Here is a 26,089-nt window from a genome sequence, read left to right on the forward strand (position 1 = left end):
CAACTAACTGCTTATTATAATAATTTTTAGTAGCAGAAGAGTTCCTTGTGAAAGAGTTTGTTCAGGGTAGTTACTGCCACCTTACCTATTTCTGCCGCCAAGCAGTAATGTGAGCATTACTTAGTTCCGGTTTTGAAGTGCTGGTGAAATTACAGGCACATGAGACTTGTCAACTTATGTCTCAAAGTGACGGGCGCAGTGGCAGTGCTGTGTAAAATTTTTGTATTTGTATAAAATTCTGAATGGGAATGCAACTGTTATGGACAGGCGTGTAGCTTACCATAAGGCGCACAACTTGTCCGTCCTGTCACTTGATATTATAAAAAAAGGAAATATATAATTTCACAATTAAATAATAATAGGGAAAAATGCAACAGTGCTAAAAAATTATATATACATCAGTTCAACATCGAATTAAACCTCTGAAAAAGGATAAATTATGACACTCGGTGTATCCAAGCCCGCCTGGCAATGCTTATTAAATCCCAATTAAGGAGCTATGCCAGCGGTGGAAAAATACTGGCAGCCAATGCTAAAGTAGAAGATAAACCAACAATTGCACAGCAAAACATGTTCGCACATTCTGAGCTTTTTATTTATACCTCGGTGTCAATACTGAAGCAAGTAAGGAGCTACAAAACTTTTAACCAAATATGGGAAACAGAGATTGGGCAGAGAAAATAGAGTGTAGATTCTGCCACAAATCGGATGAAAATCCTATGCATCACTTCAACCAAATCTTTCCCCTATTGGGTGTATGAGGTTCCATACTGGGAAGGCACAGGCCACAATCAGTGGACATCAAAGTCTATCAAAGTCAGGAAAATCCTTCAGTTCTTTAACACTGTTGGTCTTGGCTCTGTACTTTAATGAGTGGTGATCACAATAGATCTCCTAATCGTCGCATTGATGTGGGTCTGCACAGGTCCTGAATATAGCCAATCTAATAATAATAATAATGTATTTTGTCAATGTAGGGGTATTTTTAAGGGTAAACTTAGGTTTTACTAATGATCCAATTAATCATGTGTATTATAAAAAGAAAATTAAACTATAGTACAGATCTGTTTATGCTACTGATTGCAGATGGTACTTAAAAAAAATCCGAAGTTGACTGTAACTTTCCAAACTTTAATAGCAGCTTACAAATAAAAAATATACTAGTTTTATGCCATAGTCAACATCCTTATGTGATAAATAAAACAATTTTATTGTCTTGCCTCAGTGCAACTTGATCTCAAACCAATAATGCAAATAGAAGGAAACAAGTGACTGATAAATTTGCTACAAGCTTGTTTATGAACAGTATGTAGGAGAGGATTTTGAACTATATAATAAACAACAACTCAACTAAACTGTTTATATCAAAAAGGGGTGCAGTTGAAGAGCATGCGCCTACTGACCGGGATGAGGCAGCGGCTGACCGGCATCGGCGCGCGCCACCAGCAACAGCAGTAGCGCTGCGGTGGCTGCTCGCCATAGGCCGCGTATAGTGCTCATAGCCGTTCGTCTGCGTTCACAGCCCAGCATCCATCGCGTCAGGCTGCCTTCTGTGCAGCCAACTGCCACCACCCATGCGCTGATGCCGCCACTTGTATACAGATTTAAAATTGCACTTGATTTGCGTTCTATTCCTCTTTTCAGCTTTTCGTCTTCAATATGGTTGCACTCTATCTTAACTCTGTGTTAAAAACGTTTAGCACTTTTCGTTAACAAAGCAATATATTTCAAGAAAACAAAGAATCGGTCGACCCGACCAGTCCTCATCAATCTGAAAGATGAACTAGTCTGTGTGTGTGTGTGTGTGTGTGGTGTGTGTGTGAGATGAGAGTGTGTGTCTGTATAGTACACTTACGTTATTCGCTATAGTCAGTGAGAAGCGTGAGCGTGAGGCAAATAGCCACAATCTCGACTTACTCCTTTACTTACTCACATTGATGATTTATTCACAACAAGTGATGCAAAGAGATGGGAAAAACTGCCTATTATTTTAAAAAAAGCGTGCTTTTTAAACGCTTTTTCACTTAGGGTCGTATTCTAGAACTCTACTCAATGTAAAGTCAGGACTTGAGTATGATTTAAAACACTAGAAATCATACTCAAGTCCTTGCCATTAGGGTCGTATTTCCAGTGCTTGAAATCATACTCAAATCCTGACTTGAGCATTTAGTAGAGTTCTGGAATACGACCCTAAGAAATTTCATGATCCAAATTAATACAAGGCACAGTCCGTGATAAGAGGAGGCATTTGTATAGACGATTCAATTCGCCTTCCTTTTGAATCGATTCACTTCAAAATCACATTGGAATGAATCGATACAACAAATCGCGCGATCATAGATAACCTTAATTTAAAAAAAAAGAGCATGAATGGAACAGCCATGGAATTAATAAGTACTTCGTAGAAGTACTTATTAATTCCATGGGAACAGCATCGCCAATTTATGGGGAATTCCCCAAATTGCGGGGAATTTCAACGAATTTCAACTAGATTGGGGATTTTGTGTGGATTGGCGCTATGTGGGGAAAAATGTGGGAATTCTAACATTTTATCATTTCGTTTAATCTATCGATTGCTGATTCATCGCTAGTTTGATCGTTTCTGTTAGAAACACTGTAATGAACTACATCGATGTGTTTAACATCGCACATCCCCCGCATTATTAACAAACATCTTAAATAGAATTATTATCCTCTGATAATTGGTTCGGAATCGTAAAATTATCAGTCGGTGCGTGTTGAGTTCGCGATCTTTTCTCCCGCTTAGGCTGCTCCCTGGTAAGAAGAAAAACGAAATCAACTATTGATAAACAAATAATAATAAACCATTTATTTCAGGCTATAGCCCATAAGATAATGGTGTTAGTTACAAAAGAAAACCTTAGAACTATGTTAGTATTGCATTGAATTTTGAGATATTGATAGAAAATTTAAATATTAAAATTTGGAAATAGCACAATTATTACTTAATTTGACCAGTTGTAATGTTTACCCAAAACTTTAAAATTGTACAGTCAAAACGATGGGCAAACATCTTCAGGGTGCCATTGCCACTGTCACGCACTCGCTATAGCAGAGACGACACTTTTCTACGCCTAATGGCATAAAAGTCATCTGTTCGCGCTTCAGCAAACATGCACTGCAGTGCCGTGGCAGTCCGAACAGCATCCTGAAGATGTTATTGTACTGTACTCGTATTGAGTTGTATGTACGCTTTGTTGTATATCTAATCCATAGACTACTTGAATACATTGACTGACAAAAAGCTTTAAAAAGCGTAACTTTCACCTCTTTTGTACAACGAGTGAATCTACGGGCCAGCATGTTTCCTCTCACAGCCAGCGCTCTGCGCTCCCTTTCAACTAAGACATTTAAACCTATTAACTCTATTAAGAGGCGTGCCACCAAGCTTTAACGATGGTACAACATCTGGACAGCATTTACCTGCCTTTACCACAAGTAGCTCACTTTTTTTGAGTTGTACTTCAGCCCATGCTTGGCTGCGTACATCTCACACACTGAGTAGTTTCCTGAGCGCATTAATAGACGGCCCCAGCAGCACCATGTCGTCAGCATAATTGATATTATTGACGCATATATCATCAATGAAGCTTCCGACATGCATGCTGCCGTGTTCATCCAGTAGCTGATTAATATAAAGATTGGAAAGCAATGGTGACGTAAGTCCCCCTGTCTCACACCGCAATCGAGTCGGTAATCATCGGACACCTTGCCTGCCCATCTCACCTGATTTACTTGATTATTGTACCTATATTAAAGTAAACGTATGCATTCCACCGACACATCCGTGCGTCCTAGTTTGTCCATAACCATAACAGGTCGTAGTTCACAAGGTCGAACGCCTTTGACAGGTCCAGGAAACACGCATACACCGGCGTTTTCCTTTCAGTACAATACTGAATAGTTCTCTTAAGGCACCAGATGGCACTTTCAGTAGACAGACACACTCGGAAACCAAATTGAGTGTCATTCAATTTTGCATGTCTACTGAGGTGGCTATTAAGCAAACCATCCAATATTTTACAGGTTACAGTTGCAAGTGTGATGGGTCTATAGTTAGCCAGATCCGTTTTGTCCTTTATCAACGGCACTACAACAGTTCTCATAAGACCCTCTGGTAAGTAAGAGTGACGCAAGCACAACGTATAAAACATTGCCAAAATTCCCGATAAAAGTTCCCCCGCGTACCTGAGATGCTCGATGCTGAGACTGTCATGTCCTGGGGATTTTCCTCGCTGCATACATTTATAATAGCCGCGACTTCCTTTGCAGATAAACTTACTGCACTCACCCCCATTGCAGTCCCACCATCGCGCATACGGCAGGGCATAGTATTTAACGGTGAGCTAACTGTGAAAAATTTTTTAAAATTATTAGCTATGTCCACACGATCACTCACCCTCCCGACACTCAAGGGAACAATTGGGGTCACATTCCACTTATTTGTGTTTTTCCAAAACCTTCTGAAGTCCTTTGTCGAATGGTGTGATGCTAATATGTCACACTTAATTTGCTCTTGCCTATTCTGACACCATTTCAGCTTCGACTTAAAACTACTACTACACCTCTACGTGGTTTTCCTACTGATATCCCTATCACTTGAAATTTAGCCCTTGCATCCCGATGAGCGCTAGCTACATGCTTGTTCCACCCTGCGATATAACGTCCCTTTCTACAACATTTTCGGACTTTCGATTGTCGAGACGCTGCTTGCAGTGTACTTATTGCAGTTTTGTATAAATTATCTAAGAGTATGTAATGCTTAGGATTATGACACATTTTATCCTCACAATGCTTTAGATCAGACGGGAACTCTACTAGACTGAGCTTTTCGTGACATATTGAGTGATAGGGGTCAATTTGGGCCTTTTGTCTTTCTCCCCACACAATTCCATTGTATAATAGCTTACAATTATAACACTTAACTCTTACTACACTAATATCATATTCCATAAATAGGGGTAAATGGTCGGACCGAAGTATGACGTGCATACTTCATCCATATATTAAACAAAGCCGAGCAGTTGGTACTTCCACGCCACAACTTACCACTCATTTTTAATATTTAATGTCAACTTTAAATATAGGTCGAAACTTAATTTACTCATTGATTATTTCTAACATTAACATGGTATCACCAAATGGGCAACAAATATCGAGTTATCGAGTTATCGAGTTCTTAAGGGCCCGAAACTTCGGTTTGTTTGAAAAAACAAATATACGCGATTTAAATACGGAATAATTAAGTTACTTAATTTTGTAAGGCAAAGAAAAATGATTTTTTTTTTTCAAAAACTGATTAATGTCTCTAAAATACATTGACTTACAATTATATGGACGTCGAGTCCGCGCTAAAAAGTGTCCGCACTTGTAAGGCGCTAAAATCGTATACAGAGCGCGACACTCCGCTTTAGTCTTCATTTGTTCTACGGACAGCGCGATACTGCGATGACATAACAATTTAAATTTCGAATAGGTTGACTTGGGACATTTTTTTCGTGGTTTTTGTATTAGACCCGTCGTCCATTTATTTGTAAGTCAATGCTAAAATAAATAAACGATTTAAGGTCATCTAATTTTATAATTTGCTTTACATTTTAGATTCTGTTTACATTTACAGCAAACGTTGTAGATGGTTACATTTTGAGTTTCTTAATTATTTATTATATTTTTAAGCGATGTATTTGTAATAAATAATGAAAACTCGAGATGTGGGGAATATGAAGTTGCTCTCCCCAAATTTGGGGATTTTAACCGAGATTTTTGGGGATTTTGAACAATTGGCATTGACATCACTGGTGTGAAATCAACTTTCAGTGGTGCTAGATTAGGCGATTTTTCGCCATTTAGGCTATTTCGAGGTAGTGCAGCGACTAAAAAAGTGATCGGCGACTCGGCGATATTTAGGCTATGTTTGAAATAGGAAAGGGCGATTTTAGGCTACTTAATAAAATGTTTGGGGAATTAAAAACTTGATTGGGGACTTTGTAGGGAATGGAGTTTAAAAACAACTCGTTTGGGGGTTTAAGTATTCCTACGTGTGGGGAATTTGGGAAATAAAAGAGTTCATATTCCCCAATTTCCGGCAGCAAGCAAAGTTGTAGAATTATTTTCCATGATTTTTAGGGATTTATGGCTTGGGTGAATATCGGCTACATAACACACATAATAAATTGGCAATTAACTTCGCAAAAGTCTGGCAACACTGCCACCTTTGACAGAAAAATAAAAGTCAGATTAGGCGTGAATTTATTCAAAATTATTAATAAGCTTTAAAGTTGTAAGTACAAGCCTTACGCACAAACAATTCCAAATTAATTTAGTTACAAAGCCATATATTTATTATTCAAAACAAAACAGTGTAACCTATTGGTTATTATGTAACTCACAAGTGATAGATAGGTTACGCTGGGAGATTGTTTTGATATTGCTGGTGTCGTAGTTTCAGAATGGGTGGTCACAGTCATGGCCATGGAGAACCTTACCAAATCCCGGACTATAAAACGTTTAAAGTAGAAGGAATAAAACAGCTAGAAGACCTTCAGGTTGCACTCGCTAAGAAATGTCTGAAGGACCCTTGGATCAGGTACCTTCCTTATTGCTATAACGTCCATTTTTCTGATCTTAGCGTGACATAGTGAAATAAATTTTCGATGTTTCAGGAATGAGGTTTGGCGGTATCACCCAGGATTCGGCACGCGTGCATCGCGTGCGCGCGTACTATTCACTCGTGGCATGCCACTTGGTCTTGGTCTCGCCATGGTGTCTACAATCATCTATAAAGCTTTACCAGATGGTCATGGTCATGGTGACCATGAACATGGTGACAGTGGTCACTAAAGCTGTTAATTATATATTAGAAATTTAGTTTATTGGTTTATACTACGTTTTGAGTTTTCACCCCTTAAATTTCAGACAAGATCAGGTGCTCCTTGAGACATAATGTAATTTAAATAAAAGTTTTAAGTTAACATTCAGTTTCACTTTATGGCCAATATAGCAAATAATATCACTATTTATACATGAAACAGTGGTTTTTGGAATGTCCTTGAAATCATAACAAATTCTTGTAGTTGGCACACTAGTGATGAAAGAGACTCAGTCTTTTAAGGTGTTTTAAAAAACCTCGACTAATTTTCAACTCCTCACGACTAGTCTAGTCTCTTAACCCTCAAGTCTCGAGTCATAAGACTAAAACTGAAGACTAATATGAGTCAAAGTCTTTTAACCCTAGGAAGCTTAAAAGACATAGGACTGAAACGACTGAAATGACGTGCGCCTCATAACCTCGGGAGTCGCGAATCATGAGCTGTATGGTGTGATTTTATTTCTACACACAAAGTATTTATTTTACAATTTTTATTATAAGTAAATAAACGTGATTATTTACTATATACTACTTACGTCATTTTTATTTATAAACTTCGGGTTTAATAAGACATAAAATAGGTATAAGTTCTTTGCAAACAACTCGAGTCATTGAAGTCTTTCAAGTCTTTTAGTATAATGACTGAGTCTTATTAATAAAAACTGCGAATTGTTATAAAACGCCTTAAAAGACTGAGTGTCTTTCATCACTATGGCACACTTGTGTTAATATTATGTTGATCTTGGCTTCAAATCCTCAAAGCATGGCCGCAAGTAAATAAAGTTCTTCTTTGCTGGATTGAAATGCTCGTGGCCCTGCAAACACAATCATTTTAGTGCTATTATTCCATCGCTGATAGACATAACTATTGAGCTACTATTATTTGTTACCTTTGACCAATCATATCCAACTGCATAGGCAAAGATCTGCCCACTGTGGTTAAATGCGCATTTGGTAAGCGGCTGGTCGAGAGGCTCTGATGACTTGAGTTTGGTGCGCGCGTCTTTGTCCCAGAATGAATACGAACCATCAGAGCCCACTGTGGCTAAAGTACCATGTACTGGATGGAATGCTATATCATTCACTGCATAAATGTCCTGCAAACAGACGAAAACAGAAATATATAATATTTACAACCATCAATCTACTGTGCACTAGGCTAAAAAATAACAAATCTAACAATAATTTCTTAGATAAAACATCACAGCAAAGAAATGTAGTAGATACCTGGTAACCTCCTGTAGTGCCAGCAGAACGGTGGCATTTGAATGTAAAGTTGTCTTTGGGATTGGTGGGGTTGACATACTGGATGGCAACGCGGCCCTCGACGCTACCAAGTGCGAAGCCGCACGGCTGCTTAGTCTTCTTGTCGCGAAACACTGCGACACAGCGGTGCTGGTGCTTGAGCGGCGACTCGACGCGCTTGAACTCCGCCGGCTTGCCCTCCAACGTGTACAGGCTCACGCTGCGGTCTGCCGTACCCACCACGGCCATTGGATAGTCCTAAAATGTTAAAGTAGGTACTACACTTTGCCTTTGCGCATAAAAATTCTGGTTTGTGGCATTTTCTTTTAAATCTCTAGACATTTACGTCTCATTTGTTACGAAAATGTTACCACAAATTTATTTTAAAATATAGGTATTGAACATCATACTTTAAAAGTTGCAGTTAAATAAATTACAATACTCACAACATCTGCACAGTAGCAGCGCTCTGACAAGTTCATTGTCATAATTGGCACAGGACTTCTTGTGTCCCAAAACTGTAATTCCATTATAGACCATTATTCAGCATACATCAATTAAACATACAAAATCTGTGATTTGTGAATGAAAAACGGTAGTGAGGAGCGATTATTGTACACACCTTAAGTGATTTATCCCAGGACGCAGTCATAAGGCAAGTGTAGTTGGGTGCCTTGATCCAGTGGCATGTCCTCACAGGTGCCTCGTGAGCAGCCACCTACTAACAAATATTAAATTTCAAGCGAGTTCAATCACCATACAAAATAAGCTAAGTACAATAACTAATATATTATGTTATTGTAAACTTGCCTGCACAGTTTGATTCGCTGCAAGATCCCAGCATTTTACACTTTTATCAGTGGAAGCCATGAACACTTTTGAACCATCCTGCAAAAACCAATATAGTGATCTTTTTATATTTATTTATTAAGCCTTTTAAGCCGAGTTACAAATACTTTTTACATTAAATTATATCTCTTAACTGAGTGTGCCTCTTGGCATAGGCCTCCTCCAGAGTATTTGTTTTTCTTGCAATATGTGTTTTATATAAATGTGTATAAAATTAATAATGAATGTTCTATGTGCTTTTATGTTATACTCTGTGAAGTGATTGTAAATGTTTTGTTTCTGTTTGTATTTGTGCTGAATAAACGTGTTATCTATCTATCTATTTTTTCAGTGCGCTCTATCAAGAGCTACTATTCTCCAACATCACGGTCATGGTTGACATTTCAAATTTGATGATTTAAATCCGGAAAAATAGTTTCATTTCCTATGTGTAACAATCGCGAAAACCGAAGATCTCAGTAAATCACATATATTACCTGGTCTCAAACTAGGTAATTCTTTGTACCGAGAACACCCACACTAGAACTAATATTTGGTCCTACTTGAAGCCGGGACCTCCTTGTCCAGCACTTACACTGCAAACTGTTAGGCAACTGAGGTTGATGATAAAGAAACAGCCAAAGTCAAAGATCATTTATTCCATAGGTAAAATAAATTTACACTTGAAAATGTCACATTTAAGCTACTGCTCGTTCACTAAGCTGACCTCGCTGACAAGAACGAGCAAGAAACTCTAGGGATTGCTCTTTTCAAAATAAACTTAAATGCTATGGAATACACTTTAAATCAAATTTGTGTGGATTCCAGAGCTGTGTCGTCTTTGCATACATCTATATCTAAAAGTAATAGTAGGGGGTATTCATTTATAGAACTAATTGAATTTTTTTAAATTGTGTGTATATTTACTGTCAGTGGATTACCTCATATCACACAGACCAAGTCAATGTTTTATAATTACTGATGAAACAGTAATTACTGATTAAATTTTGTGCTACTCACATCATGCCAGGCAACATCAAGAATGGGCCCGTCCATGCCCTGCACCGCCTTCGGCACCGTCTTGCCCGATCCTTCTACCTCCCAGCACCGCACCTGCCACAAATACAGCTCCATGAGTCCGCAAATACATTTACTATAAGAAGTATACTGTAACATGCAAAAGCCGGTAAATGCCGCGGTACAAACTCTGCAGTCCCAGCTGCCCGCCACTAGAAAAGTCTGCGGCACACTCGGCGGCGAAAATTCAAGCGCCGATACAGTGTCCTCCGGCGGGGAAGTCACTTCCAGGTCTTTGTTGGGGTTAACGCCCCCTCCGCCTAGTTGGTTGAACATCTTGTTCGCTATACAAATAAATTTCACGCCAGTGAACAAAACTTTCGTCCACAAATTCTAACATAAAATTCTACGGCAGAGCAAATTTTTGAACTTTTTCAAAACAGTATTGCAATTGCAGTATTATCGTAGATTATTTTATTTAGGTTACGAATATTAACAAACACAAAAAAGTACTTTTAGAATTCAACTGATTCAACTCAAATCTAACTTAGTAGTGCTTGCCATGTGAATACAATTTTAATCTCTTTCAACTCAAATGATTCATCATTTCATTTAATTCTAAAAATACTCAACAGCATAGATTTAGTAATTTAGTATATTCGAAAGTCAAAACTAGCAATGGGCGAGTTCGAGATAATTAACTCGAGTTACTCCCACGAGTCAACTCAGGCTACTTTTTTTTCATACTCGAGCTAACTCGTTTCGCTATTTGAGAATTGTATATGGGATGAGTTGTATTTTTTCAATTCGAGTTACTCGATTTGACGTGCTTGCTAATTCGAATTAACTTGACTCGGTGTCTTACAGAGCAATTGCGAGTCGCGAGTAGAACTCGAACCGACAATACACTGTGTTGTGTTGGTCACTATTGGCCGCCAGAGCGTGCTCTGAAGGCCGCCGACTGAATATGAAAGAGTCAACGCGCATTATGAATATAGTATTCGGCTCGGCGAGTACTGAACCGAGTTAGCTAGAGTTCATAAAAAATTAACTCGACTTGACTCGTTCCAGGACTCGTAACTCAAGTTAAGAAATTTATAAAAGATAAAAGAATATATCAAAAACAAATTAAACACATTTTGAGAAAAATAAGTATTAAAAAAAAGTTTATAAAATAACATTTATAAAATTAAGCCACATCTAGTATATTAGCGAGTGTGGTCTGCGAGTGTATCTGTGGTTACACTCACACTGACACAGTTTGGTACCTGAGATCGTGTTGCCTGTTGTCTTTTCGTGCGGTAATACACGTCCGATTTCGTGTGTGATGGTCGGATCCGACTATCGGATCGGATTCACTCAATACACGTCCGATAGGCGTCCGATTCTTATGTCAGACTTTTTCCGAACTAACTGCAGTGTTGCCATTTATGGGGAATTCCCCAAATACAGGGGCTTTCTTGAATCAACAACTCGTTTGGGAATTTTGTTTGGAACATGATATGTGGGGAAAATTCTAGAATTTCATCATATTTTTGTTATATTGATGATCACTGATAAAAACCCTACTTTTAATTTATTTGTTTATGAACGATATTGATATTTTTTTCAACACCGCACATGCGCTGCTTATATAGCAACATTTATATAGAATTATTAGCAAACCGCTTATATGTATAAAATTATTCAGTAGGATTAGAATCACTTTGTCTTGAATTGTAAAATTACTACTATTGCCTGCCACGGACAAGAGCCTGGCTCTTAAATAGGATGATGATGGTTAGTCGGTGCGTGATGAACGCGCGACCCTTCCTCGTTTTGACCGGTTCCGGTTTGAAAAAAAGAATACAGTTGTTTCTGAACAAAGCCGAGCAGTAGGTATTTTAAAGGACTATCCACACACATCAGGGCCGTGCCTGAGACGTGGACGGGCGTGCTAATTTGTATGAACTGCGGGCCCGTCCCGGCGCCGGCCCAGATACGGACATGTGTGAACGAGATCGTACAAAATAACCGCAACGATATTTTTTGACCCCTGATGGAGCACGGCCCGTCCACCTCTCGGGCACGGCCCGGACATGTATGGATAGACCTTAATACCACGTCTTGCCACTCGTCAAGTTTGATTAGTATGCTTTAAACTTAATTCCACTTGTTGAGTTTATTTCTAATTATAGCATAACGTGTATGTAATAGATGGGTACATTTTGACTTTCTTAATTATTTGACATATTTTTAAGCATAACAATAATAATATAATAAATACTCAGAATTAATAAATATTATTACATGTGGGAAATATGACCTTGGCTCTCCCCAAATTTATAATCTTGATTTTTGGGGATTTTGAATAATTTGCATTGGCAACGCTGCAGGGAAGAATCGGACGTGTATTTCGTCTCTCCGCAAAAGTATAGAGAACACGCATTCAGACAATCGGATCGGTAACAAAATCGGACGCTATTTCCGACTCGGACGCCACGTGTCACGTCCAATCCGATAACCTGATAATCGGATCGGACGTGTATTCAGAGTTCATATAATTATATGGTACGAGCGCCTTCCGATCAGACTATCGGATCCGACTATCGGATGGAAAAAACGGACGTGTGTTGTCGCATAGTATTCACGTGACGTATACATTTTTTGTTTTATTTAACAAACATCGCAAATATGCAAGGGCACCGCCGCTATGTGAAAAGGAGAGAAGATACACAAACATTGCAATAGTTTGACAGTCATAGTCAATTTATCAATTTAGGTCCACATATTAGAAGGATATAGGTCCAAATTTAGTAGTAGGTATGTGACCATACACCGGTTTATAAAATGATAAACTAATGTTATCTTGGTTTTATTCAATCTCTTGTAAATACAATGATGGTGTTTTTAATACTTGTAGAAGTCATACAGAACTGACTTTTATGGACAGCATGAGCGGGAACAACATGGAGTACGTGCAAATCAAAGATCTGAAACCGGGGATGAAGAACATAAACGCAGTGTTCATCGTACTGGAGGTGGGTCCGCCGACGTTGACAAAGGAGGCTCGCGAGGTGCGAACTTTGCGCGTTGCGGACGGGTCGGCGTGCGTTAACCTGTCGGTGTGGGACGCCCCCGGCGCGCTGCTGACGCCGGGCGACATCGTGCGCCTCACTCGTGGATACGCTGCCCTCTGGCGAACAGCGCTCACACTATACTCTGGGAAGTCCGGTGACCTGCAGAAGATAGGCGAATTCTGCATGCTCTTCAATGAACAGGTTACACACATAAATGTCTTAAATAACCATTCTTACTGTCTGCTAAGGCCCTTTAAGGCTATACAGAATAGATAAGAGCACACAATCAGCAATGCCATAAAGCAGGACAACAACAAATGTACCCATTTCTTATTATTTTATTACACTGCAGGTGACTGCAGGGGTGTAGTTGCAATAAGTGCATGTATTTTTTGTGTTATGTATCATGTTTAACAGAGGAGGAGTGTGATAAAACAACATTTGGATGGACAATGAAATGAGTCCAGTTGTATTTTTAGATACAACTTCAGATTTCAAATTGCAATATGGGCAATAAATAAATAAGGCTCTGCTGTAGTGTGTGATAAAAAAATTGATTGCATTATGCTTTCTGGGAATGCTATCAATATTAATAGAATTATTGTCAAAAACACTTTTAGGGTAATTGACCCCTTTAGGCGGTTTAGGACCACAATGAGAAACAACACGATTAAAAAGGACCACTTCTGAAATTGACCATTTCTTCAATTGACCACTTCTTGAATTGACCGCTTCTAGAATTGACTACTTCTGGAAATGACCATTTTATTTTAGACCCTTTCGCTAATTTAAGATCATGCCCAGACATTTATTTTAAATAATTATGTTTACAGATATTTTTTTATATTATATTTCATTTTTAATTATGTTTATAAAAAACCAATTTATAATTAAAAATAAAATGGTCATTTCAAGAAGTCAATTCAAGAAGTGGTCAATCCAAGAACTGTGGTTATTTGAAGATGTGGTCATTTGTCATTGGGGTCATAAACCACTGAAAAGAATTGACTGCATTCCTTGAAACTGACATTGGCCCAAGCCTAGTGGCCGCTATTAAGGAAATAATAATAATAATTTACAATACTTTTATTGTGTATACCCAGAGTGTATCTGATAGATAATTTAAAGGAATTAACATTCTTACGCTTGCCCTATAGCAGATTTAAAAAATGTAATTTATGTTTGTATACCTCCATTTGTTAGATCAAAGTTTATGTTAAGTAAATTGTAATTTTTTCGTTTCAAATAGTGGTAGGCAATAAAAAAAAAAAAAAAAAAAAAAAAAATTAAACTATTAATAAAAATTAACTGAATATTCTTCCCAGGCACCTTCACAAAGTCATGAATACATTTAAGGCGCAATGTTTGTATTCTATTATTAGATTTTGGTGGATATTAAAAATTGGCTGTTTCCAAGATTTCAAGCACATAGGACTTGTCAAGTTATGTCTCATAGTGACGGGCGCAGTGGCAGTGCCCCTCAGATCTTTGAGATTTAAAACTCTGCTGAAGCTGTATATAATATCCTATATATGTATATAATATTTTTTATTTGACTGCCTCCGTGGCCGAACGGTTACCGCCGGACTGCCACGCAGAGGTCCCAGGTTCGATTCTCGGGCCGGGCGAAATATTTGTATGATCTACATTCATTTATCTCATGAGTTTGGGTGTAATTTGTGGTTGTCTATGTGTGTGTCCATGGCACCCGCGACACAGGGTTTCCCTAGTGCGTAGCTATGTTGAGTGTGTGCATTATTATTATTAAAAAATGTATATATTAATATCTAGTATAACATTTTCTTTCATTATAGTTTTTTTTTTATAAATGGTTGCAGTGCCAATAAATTTTTTTTTATCGCAAAGATCTGAGGGGCACTGCCACTGCGCCTGTCACCCTGAGACATAAGGTGACAAGTCCCATGTGCTCGTAATTTCACCAGCACCTTCCCTTCAAAACAGGAACACAGTAATGTTGACATTACTGCTTGGCGGCAGAAATGGGCAAGGTGGCAGTACTACCCTGGACGAACTCTTTCACAAGAAGTCTTCTGCAGCTAAAGTATGAACTAATGTCCATTTACAAAGAGCTACACCTAGAATTTCTGGCTCATTTTTTTCAGGGGAATTCGCCTTATGAATAAGTATTAGAGAGTAATAAATGTTACAAGTCAAGCATAATTTGCTTACTTGTGAAATAAAGAGGTACCCATTTAATTTGAGATGAAAATATGTACATATTGCAGGTGAATATGAGCGAGCCTCAGCCGCAACCGCAGGTGCAGGCGGGCTCAGCGCCGCCGGAACGAGCCAATGGCACGCCGCGTGGTAGCAATGCGCCGCCGCAGTCGCCGTTGAGCGCGGCGCCGCCCGCGAACAAGGCCGATCGCTTCGGCGCTGCAGTCCCCGATCGCGACACGAAACACGCGCACAAAACGTACGTCCGCGGCGGAGCAAGACAGCACCAGCGCTCCAACAACCGCCGGTAACCGCTCTTTTGCCATATTCGTTTACTGCTTATGCCCCCGTAGCATGGCTACGCATGATAGTCGCGACGCGCGCGATGAAATTGACATAATCGCGCACTATTGGCTGTCTCAATCAGATCTAATTTAGATATCCAATAGCGCGCGCTTATTCCAATTTTATCGCGCGCGTCGCGACTATCATGCGTAGCGATGCTATGGGGTCAGATGAAGTTTGATATTCTATTATATTGGTAATTCTAGTCTTGCATCTCGAGTTCTTTCAGAGATATTTCTTTCAGTTCAGCTTTAAAATAGCTGACGTTGAGTTGGGAGTTATTATTTTTGGACGTACTTCTGGATCTGATAAAAAGGAAGCCCATTACAAATTTTTATCTTGACATATCTAAAAAATAACCTTTTGGTAATACTGGTTTGGACTTGCATGATCCTAATGTTCAATGTTGCTCCTCCCAGTTCGTTCGGCACTTCTCCTCACCTTGAATCTCCCGCTCTCTCGACCGGCACGTGTGAAATCAGAACGTTTCAATAGTGTCACCGTCAACATTAAAAACTCATCATAATTGTATGCATAACGTGGCTGCCATCATTTCCATTATTAAAATTCATTCAGAAACTTACCCGATTTCATTAAAGTTCCCGAAAGTTACGACGAGGGAAGGTTTGACCATGGAATTAATAAGTACTTCGTACAACTGGAAGGCTTACTGTGTATTGAAGCGTGCGCCGAGCGAGAAGTCATAAATCTTGGTCCGTCTCTTTCTGACTAGTGTAACAATTCTTACATGGATATCATTGGACATATTTGAAAGAAAATGGCTCAATGACAACGAAGACATGGTATGTACAGTCAACGGCACGTCAGACTTCACATTTTTGTTCGAATATCGCCCTCAGTGCAACGGAATACGGTCCATCAATGTATAGCTTGACCTGCTGTTGACGTACAAAAAAAATGCCTGTTAACATATGGTAATGGTATTCAAATAATAATTAATTAAAATCAAACAGAACAAAAATCTTATTAATCTCAACAATAATTAGTGTCGTATTACCACAGTAATTTGTTAAAATAGGTAGGTAATTATAATTATGCTTTGTTTTTTAAAGGAAGAGCCGTGAGAGTTGTGGCCATCGGAGTCAACTCTTTGAGAATTGTGTTTCTATCTAAAGAAAATCAAAAATAAATGCACTAGCGCACACCACTCTCGCGATCTAAACTTTGTGCTCTCCTATAAAAAAAGAATAGGCATACTTATCTTAAATAAAACACTAGTCAAGTAAATATTATATTTATTATTTTTGACGTTATTAAAATTAAACATTACTGAACAAAATTGTTTTGTGCAATTTGTGGCGCAAAGTAGCGCGAGATGTGCCGATGACCTTGAGTGTTTTATCTTTGCCATAACTTGACATTCTCATTGTGAGATATTTGTTAGCAATGAATTTTAAAAGTATAATCTCATGTCTGATTTCACAGTTGAAAGAATTAACTGGATGTGGCGGAACAATCATTGAATTTAATTTATCAAAAAAGTGCTGCTGAATCAGAATCATAATTTTATGCTTGTTGGTTTCCAACAGAGAATCTTTTGCCAATGTTATAAACACTTTTTCCGTGTATTGAACAATAAGAAATACGAATTTTGATGCATATTTCAAGCCACCTCTATCTATGAACATGGTAAAAGCGGAATGATTATTTAAATCAATAGCATAGCCATGCTCTTTACTGATCTGAAATTCTTTGCTTACCAGCACAGCATTGCAATCTTCACAGTTACTTTTCTCAAAAAACTTTTTTACAATGAAACCGGATGTATAATATAAAATATTGTTTTTGTATTCAGACAGACTTACACCATTAATGATATTAAGGAGCCATTCAGTTTGTTCTTCCTCGTTTGTGTCTATTGTAAATACTGAATTGCATCCATGCCGATTTGATATGAATTCTAAAACTGGTGACGTTTCAAAATCTGCGTCAAATGAATTGGCGTTCACACTAGGAGTGACGCTGTTACGGAACAGTAATTTTCTTAAGGCATATTTGACTTGCAAAGCACTTGGGTTATCATTATGACCGCCCGATGCTCTCAGGCAAGAAAAGAACATTTCTAAATGATCTTGTGAGCATTTGTATGTAAGAAAATATTTTAATATACCCTTTTGAAGCAAATCTAATGCAAGTTGAGAAAAACTAAATGTGTCGATTATTAAGCCGAGACATGGTGTCTTGCGACGGTGCTGCAACATTGGACAACCATCAATTTTAAGTTTGCATAGATATTCTCTTGTCTCATTCAAAATATTCGTCCACACATGCATATTGTCTATACGCATCGGAGATTTAAATCCTTTACCAAAAGGTTGTTTGCAATTAAACAAATCAAATATTCGATCTAATATTCTTATATATTCCACCGTCGGCGTCGCTTCACTACCTGCAAAGCTTGAATCACCACTGCATCTTAAAAAATCCATTGAATCTGCCACGGATGAACTTAAAACTTGGACGGCAAGCCTAACATTCATTTTTTTACCATAAAAATTAACATGGGTACCAGATAATTTATTGGCTAACTTTAAACCTTCTTGATCCTGGAGATTATGTAATTTTTTAACAAATCCAAAATTAATTTCTCCTTTTTCAGAACTCATATTTGTTTCGGCAAAAACATTCCGCGAAAGTTTGATCATGTGTGGTGGGTCCAATAGACAGTATACTCTGGAATCTTTTTGAGGATGCTTAAAATACGTTTTCATATTTTCTAATGAAAAATCACAACCCAATAGTTCGTATGACTTGATATTAGTTACAGTTCCATCACAAGTTAAAGATCTGACGTTGATATTTATATCTCCTAAATATCTGATGGCAGCTAGAAGTAATTCAGCCTGAATATGGGCAGAAATTTTATTTATCAAAAAATAAGCGATTGGGATTTTAAATTTTGTAGTAAATGAAACTATTTGAAAGATCAAAACTTCTGTTGCCAAGGTTTCTGAATCATTAACCAATATGCCACCATAATCCACATAACCCCAATATTTATCACTTTTTTGGTCATATTTTATTTCAGATCTAATTGACATTGCATCAAAAACTAGTGCAAGATTCTGCAGGTTTACGTTTTCTTTTGCAGCATCTTTTAGGTAAATTAAAACCTCTGATATGAACCCCACATTACAGTTATGTGAAGCTAAAAGTCTTCTAAGAGTAGAAGGATGCGGAATGCTAACAAAATTTCTCAAATAGCAATATGCCCTTGCCGAATAAAAATATAAAGTCAAAGCAAAAGATTTTAGATCATCACTAAATCTCATGCCTTTGTCAGATTTTTTTTTGTTCATTTGCTGATGAATATTTGGGAAACAATTTGATATGACAGATTGTACCTCTTCATAATTTATACACTTTTCTTTTAAAATTGCTAAAAGTGACTTTAGATTATTAATCTTCATGTCTCTTCTTTTGATTTTCTGTTTCAAATTTTTCACCTCACGCTTTAATTTTATTTTCCTTGGTGTAGCAGGCACTGTTGATGTCTGTGTATTGACATCAAGTTTTATCTTCTTACATGGAGGACTTTTAGAACATCCAGGTTCTTCGTTTTCTGAAGCAGTCAGGCGTATAACGCTTAACACATTTATTTTTATGTTTTCGGAAAAAATCTGTAACGAAACAACTTGAAAATGAGTAATTTCCAAATAATAGCAATTGTTGTTCAGTAACTAATTTATTGGGATACAATGTTGTTTATTTAAGTACTTTGTTATTATACCTTTGGAAAGATAGAAGGAATCACTCCAGGTTTCAACCTTTTCCGAGCCTCTGTTCGGTAATCTTCAGGTTTGAAATGAAGTGAACAAACCACAGAGCTTTTACCCAAGTTCCCAGGTATCACCTCTAACCATTTCTTCTTTAAATCTAAATCCAAAGGCAAACTGAAAATGTAAAAAACCAGATATTATTTTATAATTGTAGTAATCGTACATGGAATTGGGCGGTTTTTATCAACACTGTGCAGTTCTTGATGTATGACTAGTAACCAATAAAAATATTAAAGGAATACCCATATAAGAGCTTCCACATGCTTATTCGTTAATGACAGGGAAAATTGTAATATACCTACATATAAGCAAAATAATTATCACACAAAGAAGACATGGCGGCCCTCAACTTGACTCTCTGTCCTATGTAACATCTTCAACCTAGTTAATTTCCAACGTATTTAGCTATATAATAAGTTTAGTTCATAGTTAAGTTAGTCAATAATAGGCATTCAAGTCTCGATAAAGTGTAGTCACCTTAGTTCCAACCGATGTCAAACTTACCTGTGAAAAGATAATCCACAACCAGGATAAGATTCTTTCTCACACCCACTCACAGCACATATATTGTTCACCATTTTCCAATCTAATACACTATTAAAAGCACTTTTTCAGCTCGGTAAGCATTATAACACATGAGGTTGCTGTAATAACCTGTGGTAATAACAAACAGAGATGACGCCATATTATTTTAGTGTTGCCTAATGTAAAACAAATAAAACTTTCCAATAATATTTAAATATCGTGAAATAATATAAAGACTTTGATTTATTTGCGACCTATTGCATTCATAGTTGGTATGGTATTATTTACAAACATCTTATAATATTCATGGACAAAATGACGTATTGTTTTTATGCCAATTTTTTTTTATAGTCAACTACCGTATTGTATCAAATGTCTCACATGGCAATTGTGCGAAAGGGACACACCAAGAAAGAAGATGTCTCACTTGAGCTCAGATCTCTAAGGAGATATTGGTTATTTAAAAAGTATTTTATTGCTATTCATTTAACGTTCATTTTGATATGTCAAAATAATTGCAGTGAGCTTTCCAGTTGTACGAAGTACTTATTAATTCCATGGGTTTGACAATATCGCTCATTTAGTGCAACATTGACTTAATTGCAATTTTGGCATAATTGAATTAAGACTTAATTAATTACATATTAACATCCTTTATCCAAATTTGCCAAAATTACAATTACATCAATGTAGCACCAAATAAGCGATATGGAGACCGGCTCGTTTAGTCTATACTACAGTTTTTTTATTTCGACTTCGAATGCATGACCGAGACTTCTAGTTTCGGTCATGCATTGGTCAATTACTCGGTCATCTGCAGTGACGTCAGGTTTCTATTATTCTCTTCGTCTTCAGTTAGTACGGTATCTCCTGCTTTTTCTAACAGGGGCATATTCAATTCAATTGAATTCAAAACATTTAATACAGATAACATCCATACGAGATTCTACTTGAGGAATGATTCTTTGGATTATTTTATCAGGTGTAGTTGGTTCACAGTTATGTGAAGGTTCCTGTTCTTTGACAATCTGCGTTAAAGTAGAAGCAGGTTTTTCTGCCTTTCGTTGCTGGCTGTCTATTTTGTTGACGGCTATTTTCTATTGAGTGTTCTGCCTCTCTGAACAAAAGTTCAACTTCAAAATTTCATGGGCCCTTGCGCTTAGATCATATTGAGGGGTGCTTGGAGTTACCTCTCTTTGTGACAATTTCATAGCTATTTTAATTCTGTGAGTCAGGTACGAATGGCACGGATGCTCTTGTCTTCAGTAAGAAGATGAAGTTCATAAATATTTTTCCAGGGAATTCTCATCGCACTTCTACCCGGAATTGGTTTTCCTTTATATGCTCTTCTAGAGATTCAAGCACTGTAAGGTGACGTTTAATGTTGGTAAGTGTGGCACGACAGTCTCATGCTATATAAGTTGCTCGTGATAGGCCATGTATGGCGTCATATTGGGCATCAATAAGAAACAAAAAAATTGTTTATTCGTTACAAATTTACACACATTATATGGTTGGCGTTCTGCATAAATGTGTTAACCCACAGAAAATCGTAAAATGAGTTATGAATGCAGTTTTATACCTTGTAATATAAAGTTTGATGTTCTTTTCACTAATGTAAGTATTTTTTAAAAATATTCGTAATTGTTAAATCAAAAAATTGTTTTCACAAAATCTGGTTCGTCTCATAGGCGAATTTCGCAAAAATTTGTTATGTGTGGTTAAACCATAAACGCGAATGACAACACATACCTTTCAACATGGTTTGAAACGATTCACATACAACTTTTTTGAAAAATGTAAATACTTTAAATTTTGTCGATGATATAAATGATATGAAGTGGAAAATGATATAGATTCGGAAACTGAGGATTGGGTGATTAGAATAAACTTTTTACTGTTAAAATAAGAATTTGGCTAAGAGCGAGTATAACCTTTCGAGATATTTATTGCGAAAACTGAAGCTTAATTGGTTTATTTCAATCTGAAAGAAAAGGAATGAAGGCGAATGTGAGTAAGAGGAAGGGATAAAAGTGGAAAAATGGGGACAAGATTGAAGATTGAGAAGGTGAAAGAATTGTGTAGCTGGCTGGGTAGTATATATATAAATTTATTTTTTATGTAAAGAAGGAGGCAAACGAGCAGACGAGCCACTTGAGGGGAAGTGGTCGTTGTCGCCCAAGGACATTTGCAAAATCAGATGAGCTGCCTATGCGTTACCAGCCTTTGCAAGCCCAGTAAACACGCTTTTTGAAGAACCCCATGTCATAGCGCAAAGGAAATACTACTGGAGAAAGATCATTCCACGTCCAGGTTCGAGAAAGTTCGAGGTGGGGATGTGCTCGGGATGGACTCTACTCCTTTGGCGGGAGGTGCCATGGTGGCAACGAGATGGTGTGGTGACACCATCGATAAGTTCCTCAGAGCACTCCCCATTGTAAAGACGGTAAAACACGCACAGAGAGCCAACGTCTCTCCATACGCTAAGGGTCTCCATACCGTCTGCGAGTTTGTGATCATCGACAATACGAACAGCCCTACGTTGAACGGAGTCAAGTGGGTCAAGCTGGTATTTGGGATCTCCTGCCATACTCCATATGGGGCCGTACTTGTGTTTTATACAATAAAAGTCGGTACTGCTTCGCTCTATTGAGCACTCCGAGGTTTTTTGAAGCCAGTTTGGCTTTGCTCTCCAAATGACCCCGGAACTGTACTTCGTCCGTGAAGTCGAGTTCCAAGTATCCCAACACTCTTAGAGATGGTAAGGATAGTGTTCTGGAACTTTGGCGCTATTACAAATGGAGATTTCTTAGCGGTGAACGCGCACACTTGTGTCTTTGCGTGGTTAAATTTTTGAAGATTCTGTCGACCCCATTCTGAGACCTGCTCCAAAGAGGTCTCGATTTTGGACACAAGTTGCAATTTGGTGTGTTCCACTTGCTGGGCATGTTTGTGCAACCTGTATAATAGGCATCACTGGTACTGTCATCCGTATAGCAATGAATGTTACAAGTTAATAACATATCATTGATATGCGGGATGAACAAGGTGGGCGATGGCACAGATCCTTGCGGAACGTCGGCGTTAATGAGCATGGTGTTCGAGCACAATCCGTCCACAGCGACTTTTTAGCTCCGCTCAGACAGGAAGCTGGCGATCCGAGAGCACAGCCCTTTTGGAAGCCCGTAAGATGGTAGCTTCGATAGAAGTGCCTTGTGCCAGACTCGATCAAAAGCCTTAGCGATGTCTAAGCTCACGGCCATTGCTTCCCCCTTGCTCTCGATGGCAACTGCTCATTGATGCGTGAGATACACAAGAAGATCACCAGCACCACGACCGCGGTTATATTGATAACAGATGGTTAGTGTGATGATATTGAACGAAAAGTAATAGTCGAAATCAGATAAATGGAGCTCTTCTTTATAGGTAGCTAGAACGTGTCACGAATGTGCGCGTTCCAACCCTAATGTACGGTAACGAGTATTGGGTGTGACAGAAGAAGCTTTGAAACTTCTCCAAATTTGTAACCCCTGAACTTTTTTTACTGGAGTTGTCTGAAAGAAAAAGTTTATGCAAAACCGATATTAAACGTTGCCGAATTACGACGAATAATCACGGAAGCTGACAATAGATAAATTTACGACGATATGCACGATTGGTGAAAAGGTCATTTTTAAGGCGTTGCTGTGCATGTATTGATGCCGGTGGAAAACAGTTCGAACACTTGCGGTAGTTTGTAATAAAATTATAATAATTTATTAATTAGCTTTATTTAAATTCCTATATCTGTCGAGAAATGTGGAATTTTGAGACTGTTTGCCTCACTCAATCATACTTACCATTTTTACCAGTCAGTTTAACTCCGACTACATGGATATGAAACCTAAAATAACCATAGAGGCACTGAAAGCCATTTTCACTTAGAAAAGGTAACCCTTTTTAAATTGGCCACTTTTTAGAAAAACCAAGTTATTTTTTTTCCAAGAAGCATGACGTAGAAGGTTTTTATACCATTTTAGAATATTGATTAGTTGCGCCAACTTTTGTAAGCAGTTGCCATGGTAGTGTAGGTAAATTTTTTTTTGCAGTATGGAGTGTTAAAGTTACCTTGAAAAAAAAATCTGCTAAAAATTTCAAGAAAAAATTAAATACAATATTTTTTTGTGCTGAAACTTTAGCAATTCGGGGCTTTGGTTGGCATTGTGTTCAATAACTTGGCTATTTGGGTTACCGTTACAAAAACTAGAAAAGCAAAATTAGCAAATTTGTAATTGTATATATAATAAAAATGGTGTGTAAGTCGTACATTTTCAACATTTTTCATTAAAGTTCTTACATCATAAAAAAAGAAAATGACTCCCGACCTTTTAAATACTTTTTTCTGGGTTGTTACAAACTAGGCAACATCTTGTTCCCGGATTATCGTTGAGTTTTGGACAACTGTATAATTGTCCTGTAAACTTCATTAATTAAATGGCTCTTCTCTTTAATGCTCAATATCTCGAAACTATCATTTTTAATGCTCAATATCTCGAAACTGTCATTTTGTGGGTTAACTCATTTATCCAGAACACGGCCCACATGATTTGACACGTAATACATTACAATTATACAAGATTTAATAATAAATAATCCGACTTATTCACTAAATAAATAAAGTACATACTAAAATTGGAATAATAGAGTGTGCGCTGTGCTATTACGGTCATCCACTCAGCTTAATGTCGTTTCACTGAAAGTAATAAGACGCTGATTTTCAGTGGACCTTGTAACAGTATACATGCGGCACGAAAATAAAATAATAATAAAATAACACACACACAAACACATTACATTACAAAATAATTACAATATGATTGAATTGAAATTAATATGATAAATTAGGAACGCGTATATATTTCCCTTGACAAAATTATAAAAGAAGGTTTAATTAAGAGTTTTGATTAAAATTAAACAAACGAGTAAAAGATTTAGCAAATGTTCTTTGAGCAATATTTTGAATACAAACTGTGATGAAATAATAATCAATCAATATTGTTGTTATGTTAACTAAAAATAACTGATAACTCACGTATTTAAGTCGAATTTATGCTCGACATGTTTCGAGCCAATTCGTGGCCCGCCAAAGCCCAGGCAGCCCGATCACTCAGTACGGCACCTCAGTACCTCGTTTAACAACGTCACTTTCTAAAGTCTCGTCTACACTAATCATTGATGTAGTACCTAACACTGTTTTCCAGCCGGGGGTACTGACCATCCACTATCATGATTGAAATTCGAATGACGACCAATCTCGATAGCTTCACGTACTTTCCGCGGAATGAAATGCTTTTCTCTCGCCAGTACGGACGTTTTATCAAAACGAATATAGTGCGTCGAGTCCGAATCCAATGAATGTTCCATCACTGCAGAGCCCCGATTGTCCCGGTTCTTAATACTACGTATGTGTTCCGTTAGTCGTGTGGATACGGTACGGCCGGTCTCTCCTATGTAACTCTTGCCACAGGAGCAGGGAATCGTATATACACCGGGAACATTCAATGGCTCCTTACCCTTCGGTGAACGCACCAACTGTGTAAGTTGCATGTGAGGGCGGAAAATCGTCTTGATGCTATAACTTCGGCGTAACAAGTGTCCAATTTTATCTCATGATTAAGACCACGAAATGGTTCGAAACATGTCGAGTAAAAATTTGACTTAAATACGTGAGTTATCCGTTATTTTTAGTTAATATGTCTGAGTCTCAGGGTGGTTTTCTATTTAAAATATTGTTGTAGCTTATTATTGTGTTGTAAGAGTGTTGATCGTAATTGCGAAGTTTGCCTGAGTTATAATATATACGTTTGCCTGCGGGTAATATGTCCGTGAAAACGAATTCAAACATTACACTAGAATCACATAGTTTTATTCAGCTCGGTAGCCAGAGTCGAAGTGTCATCACTGTATCTAAATGCCTGTTACTTCATTAACATTATTTATAACAATAAAGTAACAAGTACCTACGCACAAAATCAATACAATATCTGTATTATGGACATATGATCAGTCTTTCTACTGCCTGACTAACTGCCTCCGTGGCCGAACGGTTACGATGCCGGACTGCCACGCAATGGTCCCGGGTTCGATACCCTTGCCAGGAGTGCGTGCGTGCGAGCGTGCGTGCGTGCGTGAGTGCGTGCGTGCGTGCGTGCGTGCGTGCGTGC

At 37.8% G+C, this 26,089-nt stretch overlaps 2 protein-coding genes across 2 annotated transcripts in view; one reads left to right on the top strand and one right to left on the bottom strand.

Moving 5' to 3' along the window:
* Positions 1–2,754: 2,754 nt before the first annotated feature.
* LOC113227765 (NADH dehydrogenase [ubiquinone] 1 beta subcomplex subunit 3) lies at positions 2,755–7,460 on the top strand. The gene is made up of 4 exons (XM_026460762.1): positions 2,755–2,778; positions 4,048–4,138; positions 6,464–6,607; positions 6,684–7,460. The coding sequence occupies exons 3-4, from the start codon at positions 6,471–6,473 to the stop codon at positions 6,859–6,861; spliced, it is 315 nt and encodes a 104-aa protein (XP_026316547.1). The 5' UTR covers positions 2,755–2,778; positions 4,048–4,138; positions 6,464–6,470; the 3' UTR covers positions 6,862–7,460.
* Position 7,461: 1 nt separating this feature from the next.
* LOC113227764 (mRNA export factor) overlaps positions 7,462–26,089 on the bottom strand; it is a 30,247-nt gene continuing 11,619 nt past the window's right edge. Inside the window, exons 2-10 of the mRNA XM_026460760.1 lie at positions 12,995–13,197; positions 10,169–10,323; positions 9,983–10,075; positions 8,945–9,022; positions 8,757–8,852; positions 8,581–8,652; positions 8,117–8,392; positions 7,780–7,986; positions 7,462–7,704 (exon numbers count right to left, since the gene is read on the bottom strand). Coding sequence (XP_026316545.1) covers positions 7,621–7,704; positions 7,780–7,986; positions 8,117–8,392; positions 8,581–8,652; positions 8,757–8,852; positions 8,945–9,022; positions 9,983–10,075; positions 10,169–10,323; positions 12,995–13,197 — 1,264 coding nt within the window. The 3' untranslated portion in view covers positions 7,462–7,620. The remainder of the gene's footprint in view (positions 7,705–7,779; positions 7,987–8,116; positions 8,393–8,580; positions 8,653–8,756; positions 8,853–8,944; positions 9,023–9,982; positions 10,076–10,168; positions 10,324–12,994; positions 13,198–26,089) is intronic.

The sequence above is a fragment of the Hyposmocoma kahamanoa genome, unplaced genomic scaffold, assembly GCF_003589595.1.
Source record: "Hyposmocoma kahamanoa isolate Upper Pololo Valley unplaced genomic scaffold, ASM358959v1 215, whole genome shotgun sequence".
In the NCBI taxonomy this organism is placed as follows: Eukaryota; Metazoa; Arthropoda; class Insecta; order Lepidoptera; family Cosmopterigidae; genus Hyposmocoma; species Hyposmocoma kahamanoa.